At 32.1% G+C, this 21795-nt stretch overlaps 2 protein-coding genes across 2 annotated transcripts in view; both read right to left on the bottom strand.

Annotated features, from left to right (window-relative positions):
- Positions 1 to 1624, bottom strand: part of LOC117171043 — an 82678-nt gene extending 81054 nt beyond the window's left edge. Inside the window, exon 1 of the mRNA XM_033358089.1 lies at positions 964 to 1624. Within this exon, the coding sequence (XP_033213980.1) occupies positions 964 to 1525 (562 nt within the window). The 5' untranslated portion in view covers positions 1526 to 1624. The remainder of the gene's footprint in view (positions 1 to 963) is intronic.
- Positions 1625 to 7600: 5976 nt separating this feature from the next.
- LOC117171894 (urea transporter DVU1160-like) overlaps positions 7601 to 21795 on the bottom strand; it is a 25220-nt gene continuing 11025 nt past the window's right edge. The window contains exons 6-10 of the mRNA XM_033359541.1: positions 11103 to 11186; positions 10891 to 11038; positions 8951 to 9135; positions 8700 to 8864; positions 7601 to 7665 (exon numbers count right to left, since the gene is read on the bottom strand). Of these exons, the coding sequence (XP_033215432.1) occupies positions 7639 to 7665; positions 8700 to 8864; positions 8951 to 9135; positions 10891 to 11038; positions 11103 to 11186 (609 nt within the window). The 3' untranslated portion in view covers positions 7601 to 7638. The remainder of the gene's footprint in view (positions 7666 to 8699; positions 8865 to 8950; positions 9136 to 10890; positions 11039 to 11102; positions 11187 to 21795) is intronic.

Genomic DNA, 21795 nt, shown 5'->3' with positions numbered 1-21795 from the left:
AATCAGCTATTCCACTTGCATGTAATCATACATGTTTATATGTATTCATTGTTTTTAAGAACCTAAAAGTAATGTAAATGTGTATGAAAGGCATCTTAATAAATGGAATAAATGATTAATGCTTCTTTATATAATTTTTTTATACATATCTTCTTTAAAATGGATAAATAAATAACAAATTATAAACAAGAAATACTAATTTTGATAAACTGCGTTTTTCTAGTTTGCATATTTTTTTTCTGTAAAGGCAGAAAATTCGCGATGAGTGGCATTTGAATGTTATTCTATTTATTTCTCCTTCGAGGTGGTTTATTTTTAACCCAAAAGGAACAGATAATTCGAAAATGTATCATCTGTATTGTGCATTTCAAATAATTTTTGAAATATGTATAGAGATTGTCCAAATTTAATTTAGTTCACTGATCTTGATGCAGAAATGATAAATTAAAAAGACAAGAAAAATAATTAATATTAACTATACTCTCTCCTTCCAATCTTTCGCCGATATTTTTTGCAATAGGCTCGCGATTAGTGACCGATTTTAAACCTTCATTTACTTCCGGTCGACGCTCTCGAATACTATATAAAGAGACGAATACAATAGACAGAAGCTGCGAAGATTTTCAATCCTCAAACCATTGGTGGAGCACTACGACTTTCAACTTTCTGCTCACCCACACGAAACGAAACTCTGAAGACGTATTCGCTCTACTTTAGGCATTGATAATACATGAAACTCGCTTCTTGAAAAAGCTAAGCATCAAATTTTCAATGCCCTCATTCCACAAAAAGATATGGGAACACCTATCGATCTTAAAATCCAAATTCTAACGTGAGAACCTAAAATCTCTTCCCAAATTGTCAAAATGTCCATGCAAAAAATAAGAAGCACAGACATAATAAAAAAGCAAAAAACAGAATCAAAAAGCGAAAATATTTAATATACATTAAAATTACACTCACCAGAACGATGTGCATGATGTTCATACAATTTAGGATTTTCTATAAATTCCCCACAAGGAGCAGATCCATGACGTCGGCGACGATCTCCTTTCTTCTTTTCGTATTTTCGACCATGGCGATGACCTTCTCTATGGTGATGATGATTCTTGTCTTGATAATCTCTACAATGATCAATGTCATGACTTCCCTGATCTTCAAGTTCTTCTTGTAAATCTTCAGGATGTTTACCATAATGATCATGAGAGTGTTCACTAAGATGTTCCAGGTGATATCCATGATGATGTTCTCCATGATGATGGTCACCATGACAATGATGGAGATAATGATGGTTCTGAGAGGAAGAAACAGTCGAAGAAGAGGTGAACCATGGTCGTCTCGGACTCGCTGGAGCACTGCCGAATCTTCTCGTCATCGTAGAAGATGATGCTTTCATCGCTTCCACTTTTGTTTCCACCAATGCCGCCAAAAGGGCATCGATGCTAGCCACCTCCACCCCGCAGGATGCATCTTCCGTCGAGACCGCCTTGTCCGCGACATCGGAACTCGACGGCATCACCGTCATCTCACTCTCACCTACCCTCGGGTTTGCTGTCAACTTCCAGATTCTTCATGCACTTTCCAAGTCTGATAAATATTTCCAGAATCCTTTTGCCTCATCGAACAATATTCATTTCACTAATCATCTAACCCTCTCTCCTTCAATAAGTTCTAAATCTAGCTATTTAAAATTTACCTTTAAAATTGAGAGAGAAGATCAAACATTCAACAAAGAAAACTTATCTCGCAGGAAAGCAAGTTTTTAGTTCATAGGCATGTTTCTTCAGCACCACGAGGGCAAAGGCTCGTGAACTTGAGCACTTTTTTCAATCTCCAGCTCAAATAAAGGTTCATTGTTAATCCAGGATCGTCGTGGCTGTTCAGCTCGACAGAAAGGCTGTTCACAAAACATGCCTGCATCTCATAATCGTATTCGCTTCTCTTAGTGGTACTTTGTTCCCCCAAGTACTTGTGTATTCAGTTACATTTTCGTTAACGAATTGCCTTAATTTGAGATAATTGACTCGCTAAGTTCAACGTCATCAGAGCTTATTATCGATTTTCATCAAAGCACCACCCGGATTTTACACTCATCCTTATAAAACCCAGACTAACGACGTTCATTTCTATTCGGTCCTTCGAACTCACACCTTACTACTCGTTAAGTACTCAAATCTATAAATAATCTGCAGTCTCTTCCAGTTGATAAGGCTTTTTTATATGGTTCCTAGTGCTTTCGAGTCCATAATCTGAAAAGAAAAACTGATTTTGGAATTTGGATTCATGATCAGAATTGTAATAGATATAGTATAAAAATCTTAAGTATCGATCCAGAAGCCATCCGGAAATAGTTCTAACTTATCTAGCAGCAGTTTAAATTAATGTTTTATACAATCAATAATTGCTAATATTGCCAGTCGTAATGATATGGCTTTTCTATAATTTTTTGTTGTAATCAGCTTTATAGTATGTATATTTTACTTTCAAATCACTAGTGTATTAAATACAAGCTACTTATTCTAATGTCTCAATAGTTCTTTATCTCAACGTAGAATCTGAATACACAATCAGAATTTAATATCTGGATCCACAATCCAAATCTAAACTCTCGATGTCTATTAAAAATCAATCCTCACCATCTATTATCGAAGATCGGTTCTACTTGCAGCATGACTTGCCCAACTTGTTTACTCCAAAGCAAATGATCTTCCTGAGTGTATTCCAGAACCTAGATTTGCACAACCAAAGAAAATGCTTCAGCAGGTCACGCGACACTTAAAATCTCCTAGAGCGGAGCATCAGGGTGGTTGCGCATTGTTTGTCACTTCTCTTAGCAAAATAGAGCGCGCTCACTGCGCGCCAAATAAGAAAATAGGGATGCAGATTTTTCTGGAAGGTAGTGTAAACTTGGAAGACATCAAAAAGACGAATATGTCTTATCTGAGCAAAGATATTTGGTTTATTGAAGATATTTGAGTAGTTTCTTCTTCAGGGGTTGAAAGTGCAGTAGTAAATGTAGATTTTGATCAGACGCGATATAGACCAAGTGGTATGAGTGGTTCTCGGGTCAGTCGCCGGAATACTGGGATGTAGTATCCGCGGCCAGACGTGAGGCTGAATACGCAAGCCGGCTGGCGGGGGTGGAATGGATCAACCCCTTCTCTACTTCTCTATTTTCCTGAACATCCCTCCTCCTCGTTTCCCCTCTTTTCCACCTGTAGGCTTACTCTCTCTCTCTCTCTCTCTCTCTCTCTCTCTGTTTTAAGTAAAGTGCAGGATTTGATTTCTCTCTCGTTAAGTTTCTGTCTTTCTTCAGCTCATTCCAGGGCAGGGCACCGTCGTTACCATTCCTGGGGAAGTTCATGCCAAACTCGCAAAAGATCGGGCACACCTAATCGATTTTCTTCAAGTTACAGACCTTATTATTGATATTAAGAACATTTTAAATGCAACATATTTTTATCAAAAACATTCATGATTCAGCAATAAGTTTACTCTTTGGTTTAGCGGGTTTTAAACAATATTTTATGGAATTTTCTCAACATTTTAAGAGTAGATTTAAAACATTATTTGTAGGCACTCAAAATTATACTTTCTGAGATAAAATATCTGCATTCTCTAAAATTCCCCAGAATTTATATGAAAATTATTATAATTTGTCATATATCAGTAGAATTCTTTGGAATTCAAAGAAATTTAGCAGAATTCAATCTAATTTATCAGATTAATAAAAATAAATACAGTTTATTAGAAATAAGCAAAATTGATAAGAATCTAAAAAATCTAATCAGAAATCTACAGCGCAAATCAGAATTCGATCTAATTCACTAAAAGAAACACTAATATGTAACTGTCTTATTTAAAGTATTTTTAAAGTGTTTTAAAAAGTGTTAAAGTTTTAAATGCTACTCTTCGAAATAAAAGAGTTAAGAATTCATCACTTATTTTAAATTTCAAACATTCAAACAAAGATAAGTGCTAATTGAAAAATGTGTTTAATATTGCTAAAAATCAAGTTTCGGAATGTTCAGATAAATATATTCATAAATTAATGTAAACGTATACGGAGAAAACGATATCGCAAGAATTACAATATATACGGTAATTCCTTTTACGTTATATTATTGCGCTTTATTTTAATACAGGGGTTTAGCGATATCATTGTGCGATATCTTTTTTTCCGTGTACCAGTAATCATGACCTTAGTCCCAGCCATCGTGACGTTAATTTTTTGCCAAAATAGTATTTTAACAAATTCGTCGTCACGTGTAGTATTTAGTTTTATAATTGAGGGCCCGGATCAAAAAAACCGGCTGTAACTTTCTGGCGCCTGCAGCAGACTTTAATAATATTTTCTACTATAGAAAATCCAGTTTTTCGATTAATTTTCCACAAATGTCAAGATTATTGCAGCATTTTACTAGAGTCCTTTTAAAACTAAAAAGTATATTATCTCCAAAGAAAATTTTTCAATAACTGCTGCAAAGAATTTTCAAATATTCTACAAGGAAAATCAATATTATATCTAACTCAATAATAAAGCTAAACATGGTTACAAATAAAAAATAAGAACTATATGCGATAAACGTATCCCTAAAACTTTAGAATCCGTCTCACGAGGCATTCAAAAGAAAAAAATATGCGATAGCTCTTTGAAAATAATGAAAATTTTGTTCGATTTAATAAATGTAATTTGATTCATTTTTAAGTTTTTGAAGCCCGGGGCTGACCCTCGAGATCCTATCTAACACATAGGGCCCCAATAAATGCTCAATATATTTATAATGTGCGTTATTGCCAAAGTTGGGTACTTAAAAACAGCATAAGTGCTAACGGTTGAAACTCTAAAATATAAAAGGTAAAAAGTTTTAATACTATATATAAATACAATAGGAAACCTTTCTTTGCAAGTGAATATCGTCTACTTTAATTAATTTTCAATTTATATATGATAAAAGGGCTTTAGTTTCCTAATTCCTTGACGAAGCGTTAAACGGCAAATTCCCAATTACATTCTGAATAAAACGATAATGAAATTGCATTATTTAAATAAAATGCGAACTTAAATTGATCAGACTGACTTGCATTACCATATTTTCTGTCGTTTCCTATAATGTCAAGGGATTAATTTTTTGTTTAGTTTAAGAATAAGAAGAGGGAAAAAACTGCTATTTACTACTATTTAAATTTGTCCTTAAAAAAATCAGGTGAATATTTACCTTTTGCTAGTTTGGTACGAAGTTCTCCACCATAGCATTTCTCCTTCATTCGAAGCCCCCACTGCTTTGGCCTACCACCTCTTCCTTTGGAAATGGAGACGGGATGCTGGGGAGGAAAGCTGGTAGTTGTGAGGAAGGAGGGAAGGGAGGACGAATCCACAATTTACCCCGAATGGTTCGCACCAATGTTGCGAGGGATTAGGATGAGGGATTTTGTGGAAGGAGCAGAAATGAGAACACACCGCTCGTAGCTATGTAGTATGTCGGTTGATGTAGATGCGAAGGGTTCAGGAAGGCATAAACCATTTTAGAAGAACGATTGGTGTACTTTGAAATGCTTAGACTTGTAGTTAGTCTGGTTTCGAGCTGCTCGGAGGCGAATTTGATAGCTGTGTTGTTGTGGAAAATACAAAAGTGGTCGGAAAGTGTTGAATGTTCACTATTCAAATTATAGGTATAGTGAAATTTACATTATACGCAAATTTCTGTGTAAGAATTTCCGTATTGCTGAAAGTATTATTGAATATTTCTGGAAAATGTGAATTCACAAAAAATATTAACCTGTAGTGTGTCCGTAACTACAATCTTTTTTTTTATTATCTAAAATTAATATTACATATTGAAATAGGTAAAAGTTGTAAAAGAAGTTTCTATTAATTTTGTTCAATATAAAGTTTTTTGTTTTCTAATACTTGAAGATTCTGGTTCAATGTGTTATTACTTATTATATTCCTCAAAATCTTACTGCTGCTTGATCATTTCGAGCAATTTTAAGTTAAAAACATAAAAAGTTGAACAATTTAAAATTATTTTTTTAATAATTCTTTCTAAAATAGAAATTAAAATTATTTTTATTTTATGTCGTTTTTAACTAAAAATTGTTCAATTGTTACTTATACATCGAAATTCAATACTTTCACTTACAAATTAAAAATGGAATAATTAAAATTGTATCATTGAAATTTTTAATTAGCACTTTGAAAGTGTAATGATTCCAGGCCTTATGTTTCAAAGAATTCTGTTCAAATTGTATAGTTGTTAATAATTAATTCATAATAACTCAGTTTAAATAAACAGTCAAATATTTACAAATTTCTTTTTGTAATTTAAAAAGTCCAAATTTAATTGGTTCAAAATTTTATATTTTAGACTAAAACGGTGTTTGGATATAATTATAAAGAAAATAATTTAATTATGTGTCTATTAATTTGAAGTTACTTTGAATTATTATTGGAATCATAATTGTCATGTAAAACCAATTATTGCTCAATTTTTGATAGTTGAACTGGAGTTCAATTTTAAAAATCATTAGTTAATTTATAGTCACAGTTAATCATCTTAAAACGTTTTTTACCAAAAAAATTGTTAATTCAAACGCTTCAAGTTATCAATTGCTTACGACGTTGTGATCATTTTAAATCTCATACATTTCCTATCTAAAAATCAATTGGATTACTACTAATTCGCCAAACCATTATTTACCTATAGCAACCCATTTAAGAAAATATATACTTTTCTCCAGATTTTTCTTATGGATTGAAATGTTTATTAAATTCTCATGTAACATTATGTATTTATTGCTGAAAAGTTCCTCGGGCAAAATAATATCCTAAAAAAATTAAAAACAAGTGTTAAAAATGTTATAATTTAATAACTTTACGTGATATTTAATAAAAAACTTTTCAATCATGCAGCAATTTTTAAAAAATTTAAGTGTTCGTAAACTAATTGCCATTGACAAATAATATTTTGGCAAATCAATAGTCATCCACGTAGAAAATTGGTGAGATTTAAGAAAAGTGACAATTCTCATCAACTCATTGTAAGTCATTTAAGCTATATTTTAAAAGTATTTAAATTGAAAATTTACGCTTGAAACTGACGATCTTAAAATGTCAATATTGATCTTATCATTGAAAAAGAAAATTAAGATCAAATCTAATTTAAATTACATTATATCATGTGATTTAATCGATTTTTCTTTCAAAATTTGTAAAATTTCAGGTTTCAAAATAAATTCACTGTTATTTCCCGGTTTTTCACAGTCTGAAAATATTACCGGTCATTTCCGGTCTTCTCGGAGCGGTGCAGTGGCCACCCTGCTACTTCCAATTTTATAATTCGCAGAAAGAATCCAGTATTTATGAGAATTAGTCATATCTGTCTCTTTTTTAAAAATTAAATTGTCTATAGATACTGGTAATCTTTGACTGGCATTTTCTTTATAATTTTTAACCAGTGTATGCAACAGATTTAAGCAACTTTTCTGTATTCGTAAACATAAATAAATTGTATTACGACACTATACTCACTTAAATTAAATTCATTACAAATCTTAAGTAAACTTTTTATCAAATATATATACATTCAACTATCCCTAACTTTGTAGATGACTAATCGATGTGGCTTTTCTATCTTCTTAAAACGTTTCTGACTCGTCATCAACCTATAAGAATTCAAAAAGTAAATATTTGACAGTCTAAAATCAATTAGCCACCTCTTTAAAATGTACATCCCAAGAGGGGGGATCACAGCTCAGAAAGAGCAGACAGGGGAAATTAGATAATTTTTTAACGAAGGAGAGAAAAAATGGGTGCAAGATTCAATATTTATTTTTGCACACAAAAAAAAAAGAAACTCATATTCAAGAATATTTTCTCTTCTGAAAACTCCAGCATTGATAGATAAATCGTATATTTCTTTAATTAAAGGTAACCCAGGAGAGTATGGAGATATAAAACTAAGGGACCAAATAAATTATTTGTGATAGATATGGATTCAGACGTTGCTAAAGTTTGCTTGATAAGACATCCGAATATGATAAAACATCAATATTTACCAAATCTTTGAAAAACATATTCTGAACATATAAACTCCAGCGTTTAAAAGTATACTCTTATTTTATAGTATGATAAATTATTATGGAGCTTTACAAGGCATTTTATTAAAAATATTACAAAATAATAGTGATAATTATTTACTGTTATTAAATATCACCCTTAATGAATTTATTTTTAACTACCCTTAAATCATCGTGAACGTAAAATTAACATTTTAGTACCGATTATGAATAGTTTAAATAATAATTTTCGAGTTTCATTATAAAATAATAATGCAGCGTGACCAGGCAGAAAATTTGTGAGACAAACTTTAAAAGTGATTTTTACATGTCTAAAATATTGGACACTAACTTTGAATTGTATCATTTTCTATCATATCTATTGAATTAAAAGTAGTTTAAGTTAGAGCACTCGAAATATTTCACACTTCAATAAATAATTTATTTTGTAGAGGTTCATCGAAAAAATATATTAGCATTCATTTTTTTTATATTATAAGTACAGGTTGATTGAAAATCAGTCAAATCTGTATTATAAATTTTGAATGATGAGAAAAACGGGGAATTTGAAAAAAAGGGAAATACAGCAGAATATGGAAAATACTGTGATCCCTTCAAGAGCTTTAATGAAATTTAATTACCTCTCTCATCCTGCCCATTCTCTGTCGATGCAGAAATTCATACTTCTGTTTTTCCGGGTAGGATTGAATTGACGAAAAAATAAACGTATCTTCTCTGGATTTTGCCAAGCACAAAAATAACCATGTTGATATAACAAAAGGCATAGAAAGATATGGGAGTTGGTACTGAAAATGGAAGAACTTATTTTCCAAATTTTTTATTTGAAAAACATTATTAGAAAAATAATAAGAATGAAACTACATGACAATACCTTATTCAAAATAATGTAGATAATATACTGAAGAATGGTGGTAAAGGCAATCGCCACGACAGTCGCGATGCTTGCATGTTTATTAATTATTAAGAAATTTCCTCCCAATGCTGCACCAGTTAAAAGACCATTAAATCCCCAAACACCTGAATATATAATCTCGTACGATATATCGAGTTCCAAACCTAGAAATTATTGAATTATTATTGAAAATGATGCAAATCAACTTTAAAGCATTTGTATTCATGACAGTATCTATTCGTCTAAAAAAACAGATGTTTTAAAAAATAAGTCACAAATAGGTGACAAAAAAGTTGTATTAATTAACTAAACATTTAAAAAACGATTATTAGCACACTATTATTTGTTAACCACTTCAAACTATAACAATTGTCAAAAACAGAATTATTCTAAAGAAAACAAAATGACACGGATTTTACAGTGTAATAAAAAAAATTTCAACTTTTAGTTTTCTCCATAAATTCGGCGGAACTTCCGTTTTATAGACGTATCGTTTTTACAAAGTTATGAATATTTTCATTCATAAAACTAATGACTCAGATTAATAATAAAAATCTGTAGAAATTTTTTCTAAATGTCGTTGGAATACGGAATAGCCGAAAATTCGGGACGACTAGCCAAGCTTACGAAAAATAATAAACTATTCATCCCGAATTTTGGGACGACGTCACGATACATTTCGCTTAAAAAACGAAAAAAGATACGCCAACAGTCAAGAAAACAAAATTATTCCTCATAAAAAATCCTTAAAAATAGTCAGTTGTCGCCTTACTGACTTTACTTTATCTCGCTTATTTAACAAGATTTGTACCCAAATATGAATATAAACAGGGTAAAATAGTATTTTCTTTTAAACTAATATATTTTCATGTCATCCTATGCTTTATAATGTGCTTTTGTGAAAGAATAGTGAAAAGACAAGTGCTGATAAATTGAGTATAACATAAAATGTTCAAGTAATAATGTTTAATTTAATTTAATGTTTTTAATTATTTTCGAAAATTGACTTTCAGGCAAAAAATTTAAGTACAAGTTTTTTTACAAGAGCATAATATATGCTTATTAAAAAAAAATACTATTCTGATCGATTTTATTTATATTTTGTAAAAATTTAGATGCAGAAATTAATCCTACCAACTTGTTTTCATTAAATAATATTTACCATTCAGTACGTTTTGAGAATATGTGTTAATCATCTATAGGGTTCAACATTTTCAGAAAAATTGCCACAATTTTATTTTAACGTTAAATTTTTCTTAGAATTTTCCGCGCGATTTAGAAATAGGATTAAAACGATTAAAAGTTCTATAAGGTGGAAGAGGGAAAAGTTGAATTTATGAATTCGGTTAAATAATTATTTAGAGATCAACAGCTCTTTTTGACAGTCTGTGTCATCTACTTTACAAAATTTACATAGTCATAACTTTCTTACCATTTAAAACAAAAATTTGAGTGGTTTTATTTTATTTAAAAAATCACTCTATTCATCAGCAACGAACATTTTAAATGGAATAATTTCAAATTTCCAAGTTTCAAATTTTTACAACTTTAAACTACAATTTTCTGAATATAAATTTTTTGAAAGTTCATCTATTTTTTACTGAAAATTAAATTATAAAAAAGCCTAAATTTGGAAATAGAGCGTTTACCCAAGTGTTTAAAGAGGTGAGAGTTTCATTTGGAATTCTTCCAACTACATTTTCGAAGCATATGCGCCTTTACCGTTGAGATTTTATGTTGCTCGTGAAAATAACAGCTTCTGGTTTACGACCGTGAGGCGAAAGTTTGTCTAAAATAATATCTCTCTCGAGTTTGATATCGAACATTCTCCTCTTAATTAATTTCAAGTATGCTTTTCAATTTTTCTTTTAGCCCTGAAAATGATTTTAAATGATTTAAAATGATTATAAACTAATTACCTAAGAGAGAGCCGATAAGGGCGCCAGCGAAGGAAAATGCGGTCGTAATCGGTGAATAGATTATAAGAGCAAGGTAGACGACTGAGCCAAGAGCTACATCATCCACCCCGTACACCTGGGATGCTGAAGTCACAACACCGCGAAAAATCTAAAACAGCACAAAACTTCGGGTTTGGCTTGATTTTAGAAATTATTGTTCACATCGTCCTTACCATTCCCCAGTCTGGGCTGACAGCATCCCCTTTTCCAACAATAGTGCTTGTGTCGTCCATTGTCACGCTCCTCGTACCATTGTTCTGAAACAGAATCAAAAGCGTGTATTCTCGAATATTTCCATTATCGTTTTTTTTTTCTCCTTCAAATTTCTCTCGAACTCGAAAAACTGGGCCGCGAATGTTTCTAAACTCTAAAGAAAAATTAAAACAGTTAGAAATATGCTTCAATTTATTTCCTAGTAAGTGACAAACTTCCGAAGAAGTTGTAAGTCCGATTGTCTTCGGACTCCGTATACATATGTGATTTGACGCGATAATTACGAATACATTAAAAACCATAAAAACCTTGGTTTTTTGGGTTTATCTCAGCTAATATGCAAAATCAAAAAAAAATCTTTCAAATAAAAGTTGTAGATCACATTGAAATACACATTTATTGTTTTAAAAAAATTGTTCTGCGAGTGATAGTTTCCCAGAAAATCAGAGATATATCGATTTTCATTTTTTAAAAACCCAAAAACCATGGCTCTTCACATTCTAAATAGAAATCATTGTAAAAAAAATAACTGTAAAGAGAAATGTCAAAGGGGGTAAAATGGGTAAAGGAATATGGCAAAGGTAAATGGTAAAGGGATACCTTCTCGCCCCCACGAGGCATTGGAAAAGGGGTAGGGGTGCGACCTTACATTATTTTTGTGACCAGTGACAGGCGTGACTTCCCGCCCCCACGAAACGTTGGAAAACGGGTACGGGTGTAACTACAATATTTTAGTGGACAATCACAGGGGTTCCTTCCTTTCGGTATCAAACAAAAACTAATGGAGATACGATCGAAATCATGACAAATATATGATTTTCTCCGAAACTTTCACTCACAGAAAAAAATTCTTGCAAAAAAAGTGTACTTTGATGGGATCTACAACTTTTATTTTGAAACATTTTTTTGAATTTTGCATATTAGCTGAGATAAGCCCAAAAAACCATAATGTTTATGGTTCTTTGATGATTTTACCATGAAAATCAAATTTGCGCCAATTTTCACTATCACATTCGTAATCAGCGCGTCAAAATACACAAGTATACGGAGTCCAAAGAAAATCGGACATACATTCTTTTCGGAAGTGCACCCCTAGTTAGTCTTAGGAGCATCAAGCCACCTGTTTTCGACCTGTTTTTTAATGATAAGTAAGTCTTTATGGTTTCGTAGACCTAGACGGACATCCGTATAGTTTCGTTCAGTTGTTCGTCCGTCTGTCCTACACTGAAAAAATTTGGGCAAGCAGCTGTCTTCTTAGTGGCGACGCAGCACCACCACGACGGTTGGTTTAGCGGCCAGGCCACTTTTAAGTAAGCTACAGTACCAAACGTGCGAGCAGATCCTATCTCGTGTGTTGGGAACGTAGCAATCCCACAAAAGAGAATTAGATTGCCCCACGATTATAAACTATAACTATATAACTCCGCGCGAAACTCGGCGTGGGGATCCCGTGCTCCCGCCTAAAGGGAGCGTTACTGTACCAATACTATTGGGATTATAGCTATTCCAACGTGGGAACAGAGCGTGCCCAATATGAGAGAGGAGGTGTACCAAGTTGCAGGTGAGCAGCGCGCGACGCATTTGGTGTTCCAACTCTACTACGTGGGCGAGCAGATCGCCCAACAAATTTTCAGTGTACTTTTGTTTCTCAGGAAGAGAAGTGAGAAAAAATTATGGGTGGAGAATTAGGGGGAAATCAGTAAAGGCAACGTAAGGAAAACTAGAGGAAGTGTGGGATATAGGGGAAATGATATAAGTGAGGGAGGATAGCGAGGGGAAATAAAGGGTGAGCTAGTAGGGTAGTGACTTCGGTACTGGAAATTTTTTTAAAAATTATAGTTTTGTCTCGCAATAGCTAATGCCTGACATAAACAGGGAAATTTCATAAAATAATTTTAATTCTGATCTATCAAAAGGAAATTTAAAAAATCGCTGTTCAAATTCAGAATTATAATTCTTTTAGGTCCGGACCATGAATGTCCCCGGAAAGTCACTTTGTGTCAATGTTTCAATGTTTTCGTTGCGTGTGATCTACTTCCACAAAACTAAAATCGTTCTTATTTTTTAGCTGTGAAAAAATCCTCTGAAACCATTTTGGTTTTGAAATAGTCGATGAAAAGTTATCAGTCGTTCTACAAAAATGGATATCATTATCCTAGCCTACAAAAATAACATGAAAAATTCATTTTTCAATGTTCTTTGGCTCCTTTTAAAGGTGAATATCTTTTGAATTGAATCAACTCATCAGTATAATGTTGTGCAGTGTGTTGTTTGCATGCTGCAAGAAATTGAATCTAAAACAAAATAGTTTGAAAAATTTAAAGATGTCTCGTCTGAAGGAAAATAATAACCAAAATTAAATAAATATATATTTTAGATCAATTGGATACAAATTTCATGATTACTTATTTTATATATTTCATCCAAAATTCTTCCAGTACAAAAAATATTTCAGTTTTTCCAACTTTTTTGGGGTAAAACTGCATAAAAGGTCGATTACCTTCGATTTTGCTAAAACTGAATTATTTCATGTATTTTGTTATGCTGAATACGAATATACCCGAAAAAAGTGTCGCTCTTCTACCGTTTTCAAGATATCGAGATTTTTCTATCGAAAATTATTTTTTTATTTCTTTAAAACTTACTTCCTTCATGTATTATTTTTTTTAAATAATGCGAATAATGCGAACAACACTCCACAAGCACCAATCCTAAAAAAAATCGACCCTCCCACCTTCCAAAAACCATTCGGGTAAACTGGGGTACCTACAAGTCTTAAATGCCACCCAGTCGGAATCGTTTCGAAATTGAAGGCACTTCGACCCTTTCTCCAACTTTTGTACAAGCCTTATTAAAGAGTCTACTGAAATAAAATGGGGAAATAGGGTCGGGGATGCCTTCGAATTGGGACCAATTTCGACTTAAAAAAGTTTCTGACTTGAGGAAACCCCGGCAAAAAAATTGAGCTGTGACAGGGATATTATTCCTTATTATTGCTAAACATTTAGCTGAAAACGAACGAAGGAATTTAGAAAGATCCCTGGATCAGCGAAAATGAATATCCTTGACCATTTTCCATGTACCAGGGATATCGTATAGTCAAACCCCGAATAAGTATAGCCATAATAGGAATATTAAGAATACGTGTCTGAAGCAATTATCGGAAGACTGCCGGTGCAATATGGGAGCAGCGAAATAAAATGGCGACAGTCTAATCGGGAGCAGTGACAGTTGAGATTTACTTTGGACAATTAAACGCTTTTTACCACTTAAAATGTGCGCGAATGTTAATATTAAATGGAGTTTATGATGCAGTATTAATAATTTACATTTGTTTCGATTGTAGGCGAAAACTATATTGAAATATCAAGAAACGCGATAAAAACAACAAACTTGACCTCCAAATGCATTAGACGGATTTCAGGGGAATTCCTTGTCGCGACACCAGACAAAAGATTGGCTACTGTAAGTTAATATATTTCTATAACAACTAAATTTTTTTTCTAATCTGAAGATAATACAATTATACATAATCTGTCGAAAATAATAAACTCTGGAACTTAGCAATTTTGTCCAAATTACTGATTTACGAGAACAATTTACATAAAGTAACTAAATTTTTAATTCTTCTAACTAAACGTTTTACCTAAATCAAGCGTACACTTTCTTTGAGTTTAATATATTCTCGATTCACTCGTTCGCCTCAAGGATTTTTTTTCCGTGTGGTTTAAAATCTCGATATCTTGAAAACGGTAAGAGAGTGATACTTTTTTCGAGCTGATGCTGATTCGTGTTCAGCATAAAAAAATACATAAAATATGTGAGTTTTAACGAAAATCGAATGCGATTGACCTTTAATGTCGCTTCAAAATTTAGAGTTTTTACATTTCATTCTCAAAGAAAAGCCAAAACCAAATCCCTTCTCGGAAATCTATTATATTTTTACGAACTACAAAATAATGTATTGTTAGTCGTGTCCGCCATGTTTAAAAAATATGTATTTGTTTAGAACAAATATTTTTATTTTGAAATGTACATTTTAAATTCTGAATTCCACAAAGTACATGCGCCTATTGAAAATGATGTAGGAAATTATATACAATGCATATAAATATTAAAAAATAAATAATTATACAACTCAATAACTGTCGCTCAAATGAAGCTGGTTTTAACAAAACTAGTTTATAATCCTCAGTAGCGATATCAAGTTCAGCTTTGCCAGAACATTGATTCTAGAACATCTGTACACTTTTCAGTTTAATATTGATGGTTAAGACTTAATAGCCGGTAATTAAATTGAAACTCAGCACCCGCTCTGAATAGCTCTTACCTAATGTACATAGATACGTACACTCAGTACTCATACTAAATTTGACGTTAAATAACGTCAATATTAGCATCACTCAAATAACAGAAGGTGCATAAGTCTTCATCTAATCAAACATCTCTTAATTAACTGAATTAATTTCTGACAACTAATAACACATTCTATTTAAAAATATAAACAAAATCAAACAGATAAATTAAATGCAAAAAACAACTTTTTAATTTATCATTTCCTTCAATCAGGGTGGCCACCCAAACTTTAAAAAAAATGCCAGGCTATTTCCCGCTCACACATAACATTTTTCCCGGTTGACTTTTAAGCGTTTTTATAATAATTATTATTTGATACCAATTGCTTTATTGCTCAAATTTCGAAAAGAATTAAAAATTTCAGAGCTCCAAGGTGAACTATATAATATAAATGCCCAAAATTCTCTCTAAACAAAGGAAATAGGGTGATTATTCAATAAAATAGGGGAATAGTACGAGAATCAATTCTTTTTTAAATATGAATGTTAGTGCAATATTCCTAAGATTTGAAGTCGAAACTTTTTGCATTTTCAACAAAATGGGCTCGCAAGTTTTAACATACCTAGGGCGCGCACCTGTTGGATTTCGCGCTTCGCGTTCGATGATGTATTTACCTCGCGCTACGCCCCGGGTAGAAATTGCCTCTTTATGCCTAAACTAAATATTGGCTCTCACGAGGCCGCAGCCAGATTTCCTAGCTGTAAGACTCTAGGCTTTCCCTCTGCTGGCACTCGACAGGTTATTGTCGAGTGCTACTTGTCTTACGTTATTTATATGCTCACTTTTTAGCACTATATTTTTAATTAAACTAGATAAAAAGCTTTATTCATAAAGATATATTTAAAAAATAATTTCTATCAATTAATTATTTTCTCGAGGGGACCTTGTAAAATCCTCGACAGGTAAAACGGGTAATACAGCTGTGAGTTCAAAAAAGTACATTAATGTTCTTATGCTTAATTATACTTAAATTTAAAAAAGAACAAATTAAAAAAATTACTGAGATGCCAACTTTGAAAAATTTCATTTTTTTTAAATTATAAACATTTGATGCCTTAAAAATTTGAAAGAATTTTTCTGCAACATCGATTTAATTTGAAATCACGTGAGTACGTTTAAAAATTTTAATACACTGCGTTTGTCTTTAGTTATTAGTAATAAGTCTTCTCTAGTCAAATTTAACAATAAGTTTAGTTTTAGAATAACGTGCGGAGTATAGTTAATAATCGAATGTCAATAAAAATACGACAAAACGGAGGAGTGCTTGTGTCAGAGGCTACAGAAAGGTGTAAAATCTTTTAGATTAAACTTTTTCAAAGAAAATAAGTTTTACAATTGGTTTAATATTTTCCTTCCTTGAATCAAAAATTTCTATTAATAGATTATGGAAATGTGCTGGTTAAACCTTAATATTACAGCAACCATAGCATCACACTTCAGAATTTAAAGCATGATCAATTTTTTAATAATGCGCAGTCTGTGATTTAATAAACCACACGAAAATTTCTGTAGAAGTCTGATAAGGGCCAATTTTTTTATTGCAGTTTACGATAATCGCGTCATTGTGACCCAGGATCTATAAAATACCCATAGATTTTCAATTTTCTATAGGAAATCATACTTAAATCTGTGCTGCATTAGGTGAAATTATACCGAATGTAATATATAAAGCGCGATCTTATAATAATTTTAAAATAATTTGAAATAAATAATTTTAATTATTATGTTGTATATATAATGTTATAATTATAAAAATGAAAAATATAAATAATGAAAAAATGATGTTCAAAATAACAGTTCGTAGAAATTCTTCATCGAAGCAAATTTAAAAAAAAAAATTTTTTAATTCTCTGTGCAAACTTTTCTCAGTGGTGTCAGGCAAATAATCATCAAAAAATAATATAAGCAAATTCATGATTTGAATAGCTTTAGGCATAAACAAACCAAATTTTTTCCGATTGTCTTCAAATCTCATTGTTTGTAATACGCATTTTTGCATTTTTGTCATCTGATATAATTTATTGAATTTATTAACAATAATTATAAACAAATGCATGACTTGAACAGTTTTAGGCAGAAATAAACCGACTTTTCTTCTGATTGTCTTCAAATCTCATTATCTGTGATACACATTAATGTATTTTTATAATCTGATATAAATTGTTAAATTTATCAACAACTATTATAAACAAATTCAGATTTGAACAGTTCTAGTTAGAAACAAACAGTATTTTCTTCTCATTGTTTATAAGTTTCGTTGATTTATTTCATTACCTGATTTAATTCGTTAACTTCATCAAGAAACAATATAAATATAAATCAACAAATCCATGATTTGGACATTATAGTGTAGAGTAAAATTTATAATAATTGTCAATAAATTGAACAAAATATATAATATGAAAAAATACAACAATGTGCAACACAGGCAATTAGATTCGAAGACATTTGGAAGCAAATTCGGTTCGTTACTACCTAAAATTGTTCATTGAATTGCGTATTCCATTCTCAGGCATCAAAGGGGGAGCACCGATTCTTCGTTGCTTTCGCTATCTGTTTACATTTTACTTGCCTTGATAAGGGTACTGTATGAGTACCGAAATGTTGGTAATATGATTTTTATTTTTTTTTATTTATATTTTCAATGTTCTTTTATTGTAATGTTTGTTCGTTGTGGTCCAAATTTGGTCGTTAGATTCTTGTTTTTTCAGGAGTTTGCATCAATTTGATTATTGGATGCTAATTAGAATTTTTTATTTTAATTTCCCAGGTGAAAATTTAAGATGGGGGCTGGCCATTCTACGGCTGGAGAGCACAGCTTTAAGTCGGGAGCTGGCCGGGGGGCCCGACTTTAAGAGGGCTATGTACAACTAGCGTGGGAACTCTGAGTTGAGTGCGCGAGAGAGACAGAAATATGATAAGCACGCCCAAAAGGGTGGATCTTGGTAGTGACAAAAAAATTTTTGACAGCCAATCATAGTTGGAATATTTTAAGAAAAAAAGGGTACGTAGTAAAAAAAGTTTGAAAAAAGTTGCCTCGGAGAAAGTCATCACCAGGAGACCGTCACCTTGGGTCAGGCATTGTCTGGAAACCGCTACCCTCGCGGCGGGTGGTAGTTTGTCGAGCGGACGGTATTCGGCCTCCCGAGACATTCCCATTCTTTGAGATTAGACACAGCGGAGAAAAATCCGAATTTTATACAATAATAATTAATCAAATTTTAATATACCGCATTAGCATCGCTACATTATTCTGAGTAACTCAAAAAAAAGTTGATAAAAATCGGTCAATATTTTCAATCTCAGCCGCATAGGTTCCTATTCCCCAAAAGGGAACGTGTTTTCTTCCTTGTAATATTGTACCGACAGATAACCTCACAGAGACGTCTTCTATTCCCCAAAAGTGTTCAGATTTCGAGATTATTGAATTAATTCTAATAAGTTCACAAAATATGTGTAATAAATTGTTTTATTTCCTTCATGTGGAATATATGATTTGAAAATTTAATCAATTCAAGTCCGCCTCTCTAGAGTTAAAATTATTTCAATTCACACATTTAAATATATTTCTTTGGTGCATTTTTTAAGACATTTAAATAAATTATTAAAGTGTAAATAAATATAAATTTGAATATTTTTTGAATTTATAAATTTAGAAATATTTAATAATAAAACACAGGTTAAATAAATGCTTTCGTTACATTTTACTAAGTCAATTGAGAGGAATAGGATTTTCACTTTTTCTGTTCCCGTTGGAGGATTTTTAGACGGAGAAAAAATTGCGTATTCATAGAAATAGAAATTCTTAATTTTCCTGAATGTAACGCTTATTAGCGGGTTCCTGACTCTTTTACGAATCCAAGCATACCGCACAAGTAATAATTGTTAACAATAGTTTTTCATGAACTAACCGTGAGGAGTCGAAATAAAGTTTGAGACGTTGAAAATCCTCTTTTTCAATTTTCGTCTGATCGAAACATATGGTGGAGATAATTTCGAAATATTCTTGATATCAAATACAAATTTGTATTGAAATTTCTCATTCTACTATATAGAAAAAGTAGTTTTTAATATAAGAATCTTATTTTTTTATTATTAAATAATCGTTACAATTCGTGAAATTATTCTTCAAAAGTAGGATAACTTTGACCAAGTATGTTTTTAATATCAATATCAATTATTAAAATTTGTGCTAGCAGTGCTAGCCTAGTACAAATTGCTGGAGTCGCAATACTGGGCATTTATACGCGGCTATTACTGGCTGGTAACGCTTCACAATGCTGCCTTGTACTGGTTCTGTACTGGCAAACCGCCGGCGGACGTTTCCGTACGTTTTTCGTTAAGGATCTAGCCTATTAATTATCTAAATTTTAGAAATAATCATCACAAGGAGTAATTTGTTGTAATTAACATTTTATTTGTGAAACATTGCTGGGTTAGACTGACGAGTTGTTTGAAGTGTATAGAATTTATTTATACTAAAATTATCAATAATGGATTGTATACATAATAGGGTGGTTCGAAAAATGTACCTCCAAAAGTTTCCTTAGTAGATTTTAACAAATGAAATGTGCAGTTTGAAATTATCATATTTAATTCAATCGGACATAAATTGGCGTGCGTCAGATGAACAAGCTGATTATCAGTTGAAGCAGTAGTCGTAAAACAAAGTTGACTTCAAAAAGAAACAATATATTTTACATAAGGATGATGTAAATAATAACATTAGTCACTTTTTACTCAATACATTAATTCGTGGGTTAATCAGAATCCATTTCATGTCTATACCCATTTTTGAATTATCTTGAATCTTACAAATATTTTTAAAAATTTGTTTAAAATTGCAACGGATTTCCAAGGGTTTTAATAATTTTATGGAATCAATCTCAATTTTAGCAAAGTCCAAATTTATTGAACGCTGTAGCAACCCACGAAATTTACAACTCACTCTGATTCCTTAGTTGCAGAATCCCTTCCCGGAGAAATAATTTTCGAAAAAAGTTGTAAATATCTAAGCTTGCGAAAGCATGGAACGCAATAAAAAAAAATTTGTCAAATATTACTTTTCGAAAGTGTTAAAATTTCTAAAGCAATATTTCAGTATATTTCGAAACTATCTCCATGATATGCTTCGATCAGACGATAATTCATACGGAGCCTTTTCAAAATGTTAAACTTTATTTTCACTTCTTACGACTATTTTATATGAAACCATTGTTCACAATTATAAATGATGTGTTATGCTTAGATTGGATTGTTATGCTTTTCGAGACATGTCGCTTAGGCGTAATTTCTCCGAAAGTATTGTGAAAAATATGACTTATGTGGTATGCCTGGATTCGGGAAATAACGAACTATGTGTATGTGTTATCAACAGTGGAATAATGTTTATCATATAAAAAATAGGCTTTTTCAAAGTTACCCTAATTTGGAAGAATTATTACATTCAATTTTTCATGCGAAAAGTAATTCCTAAAAGTATATATCATTCGAATCAGAATTTCAAGAAACGCCCAAATCCGTTGAGCGTCAGAGTAGTATTTTTAGCATATTTTTTGGGAACTTTAAAATTTCGTTAATTTCATTGGTGCCAAAGAGAAAATTCAGAAATGAATCCAAGAAGGTTTTCTTGAGAATGGTGACAGATGTGAATTTCAGTTTGCGTAGGTATAGTGACCTTATGGGCCCAACAACTTTCCGGGTTGAGGTAAAGGATATGCATTGCATTGAGGACAACAGCGTGGGCGTGCGTGGGCAGATGACAATTCCGCCCCAGCTACCTGTGTACCGTCCCCCACTACGCGGCTTCCCCTCACACCGTTGAGCTGCTGCCACTGAGCTTGGTCAGCAGGGGGCCTTTGTTCCCAATGAGGCCTAAAATATGGAATATAAAATTTTTTAAATTTCACACTTAGTAAATCACAAATATGATATTCGAAATCTACGAATTATAACGATTCCAACGATATGTTGTTTGACTCATAGAGTTGAAAAAAAGTTTATACATGTTTGACACAAAAGATAATATGTTCCTTCGTTTAGAATATTTGGTGGCCCTGAAAAGGGCCTGTTTAATTTGTAAATACGCTATTACTCGATAAGTGAAATCTGCACCCGATAATTCGCGCACTGGACCACACTTTTTTTGCAGCATTTTGCAATCCTATCTCGAAATCAAGAATTATTTCTTCTGGGTCCAAGCATATAGGCCTTTTTCTACGCATAATTTTTTAATTGATTGGAAACACTCTTCATACGTTGTTTCGCGTTTGTCTTTTAGCAAGCAAAAAGCTAAAG

Source organism: Belonocnema kinseyi, chromosome 4 (assembly GCF_010883055.1).
Source record: "Belonocnema kinseyi isolate 2016_QV_RU_SX_M_011 chromosome 4, B_treatae_v1, whole genome shotgun sequence".
Lineage (NCBI taxonomy): Eukaryota > Metazoa > Arthropoda > Insecta > Hymenoptera > Cynipidae > Belonocnema > Belonocnema kinseyi.
Note: the sequence above shows the minus strand (reverse complement) of the source record. Positions and strands in the feature narration are given on the sequence as shown.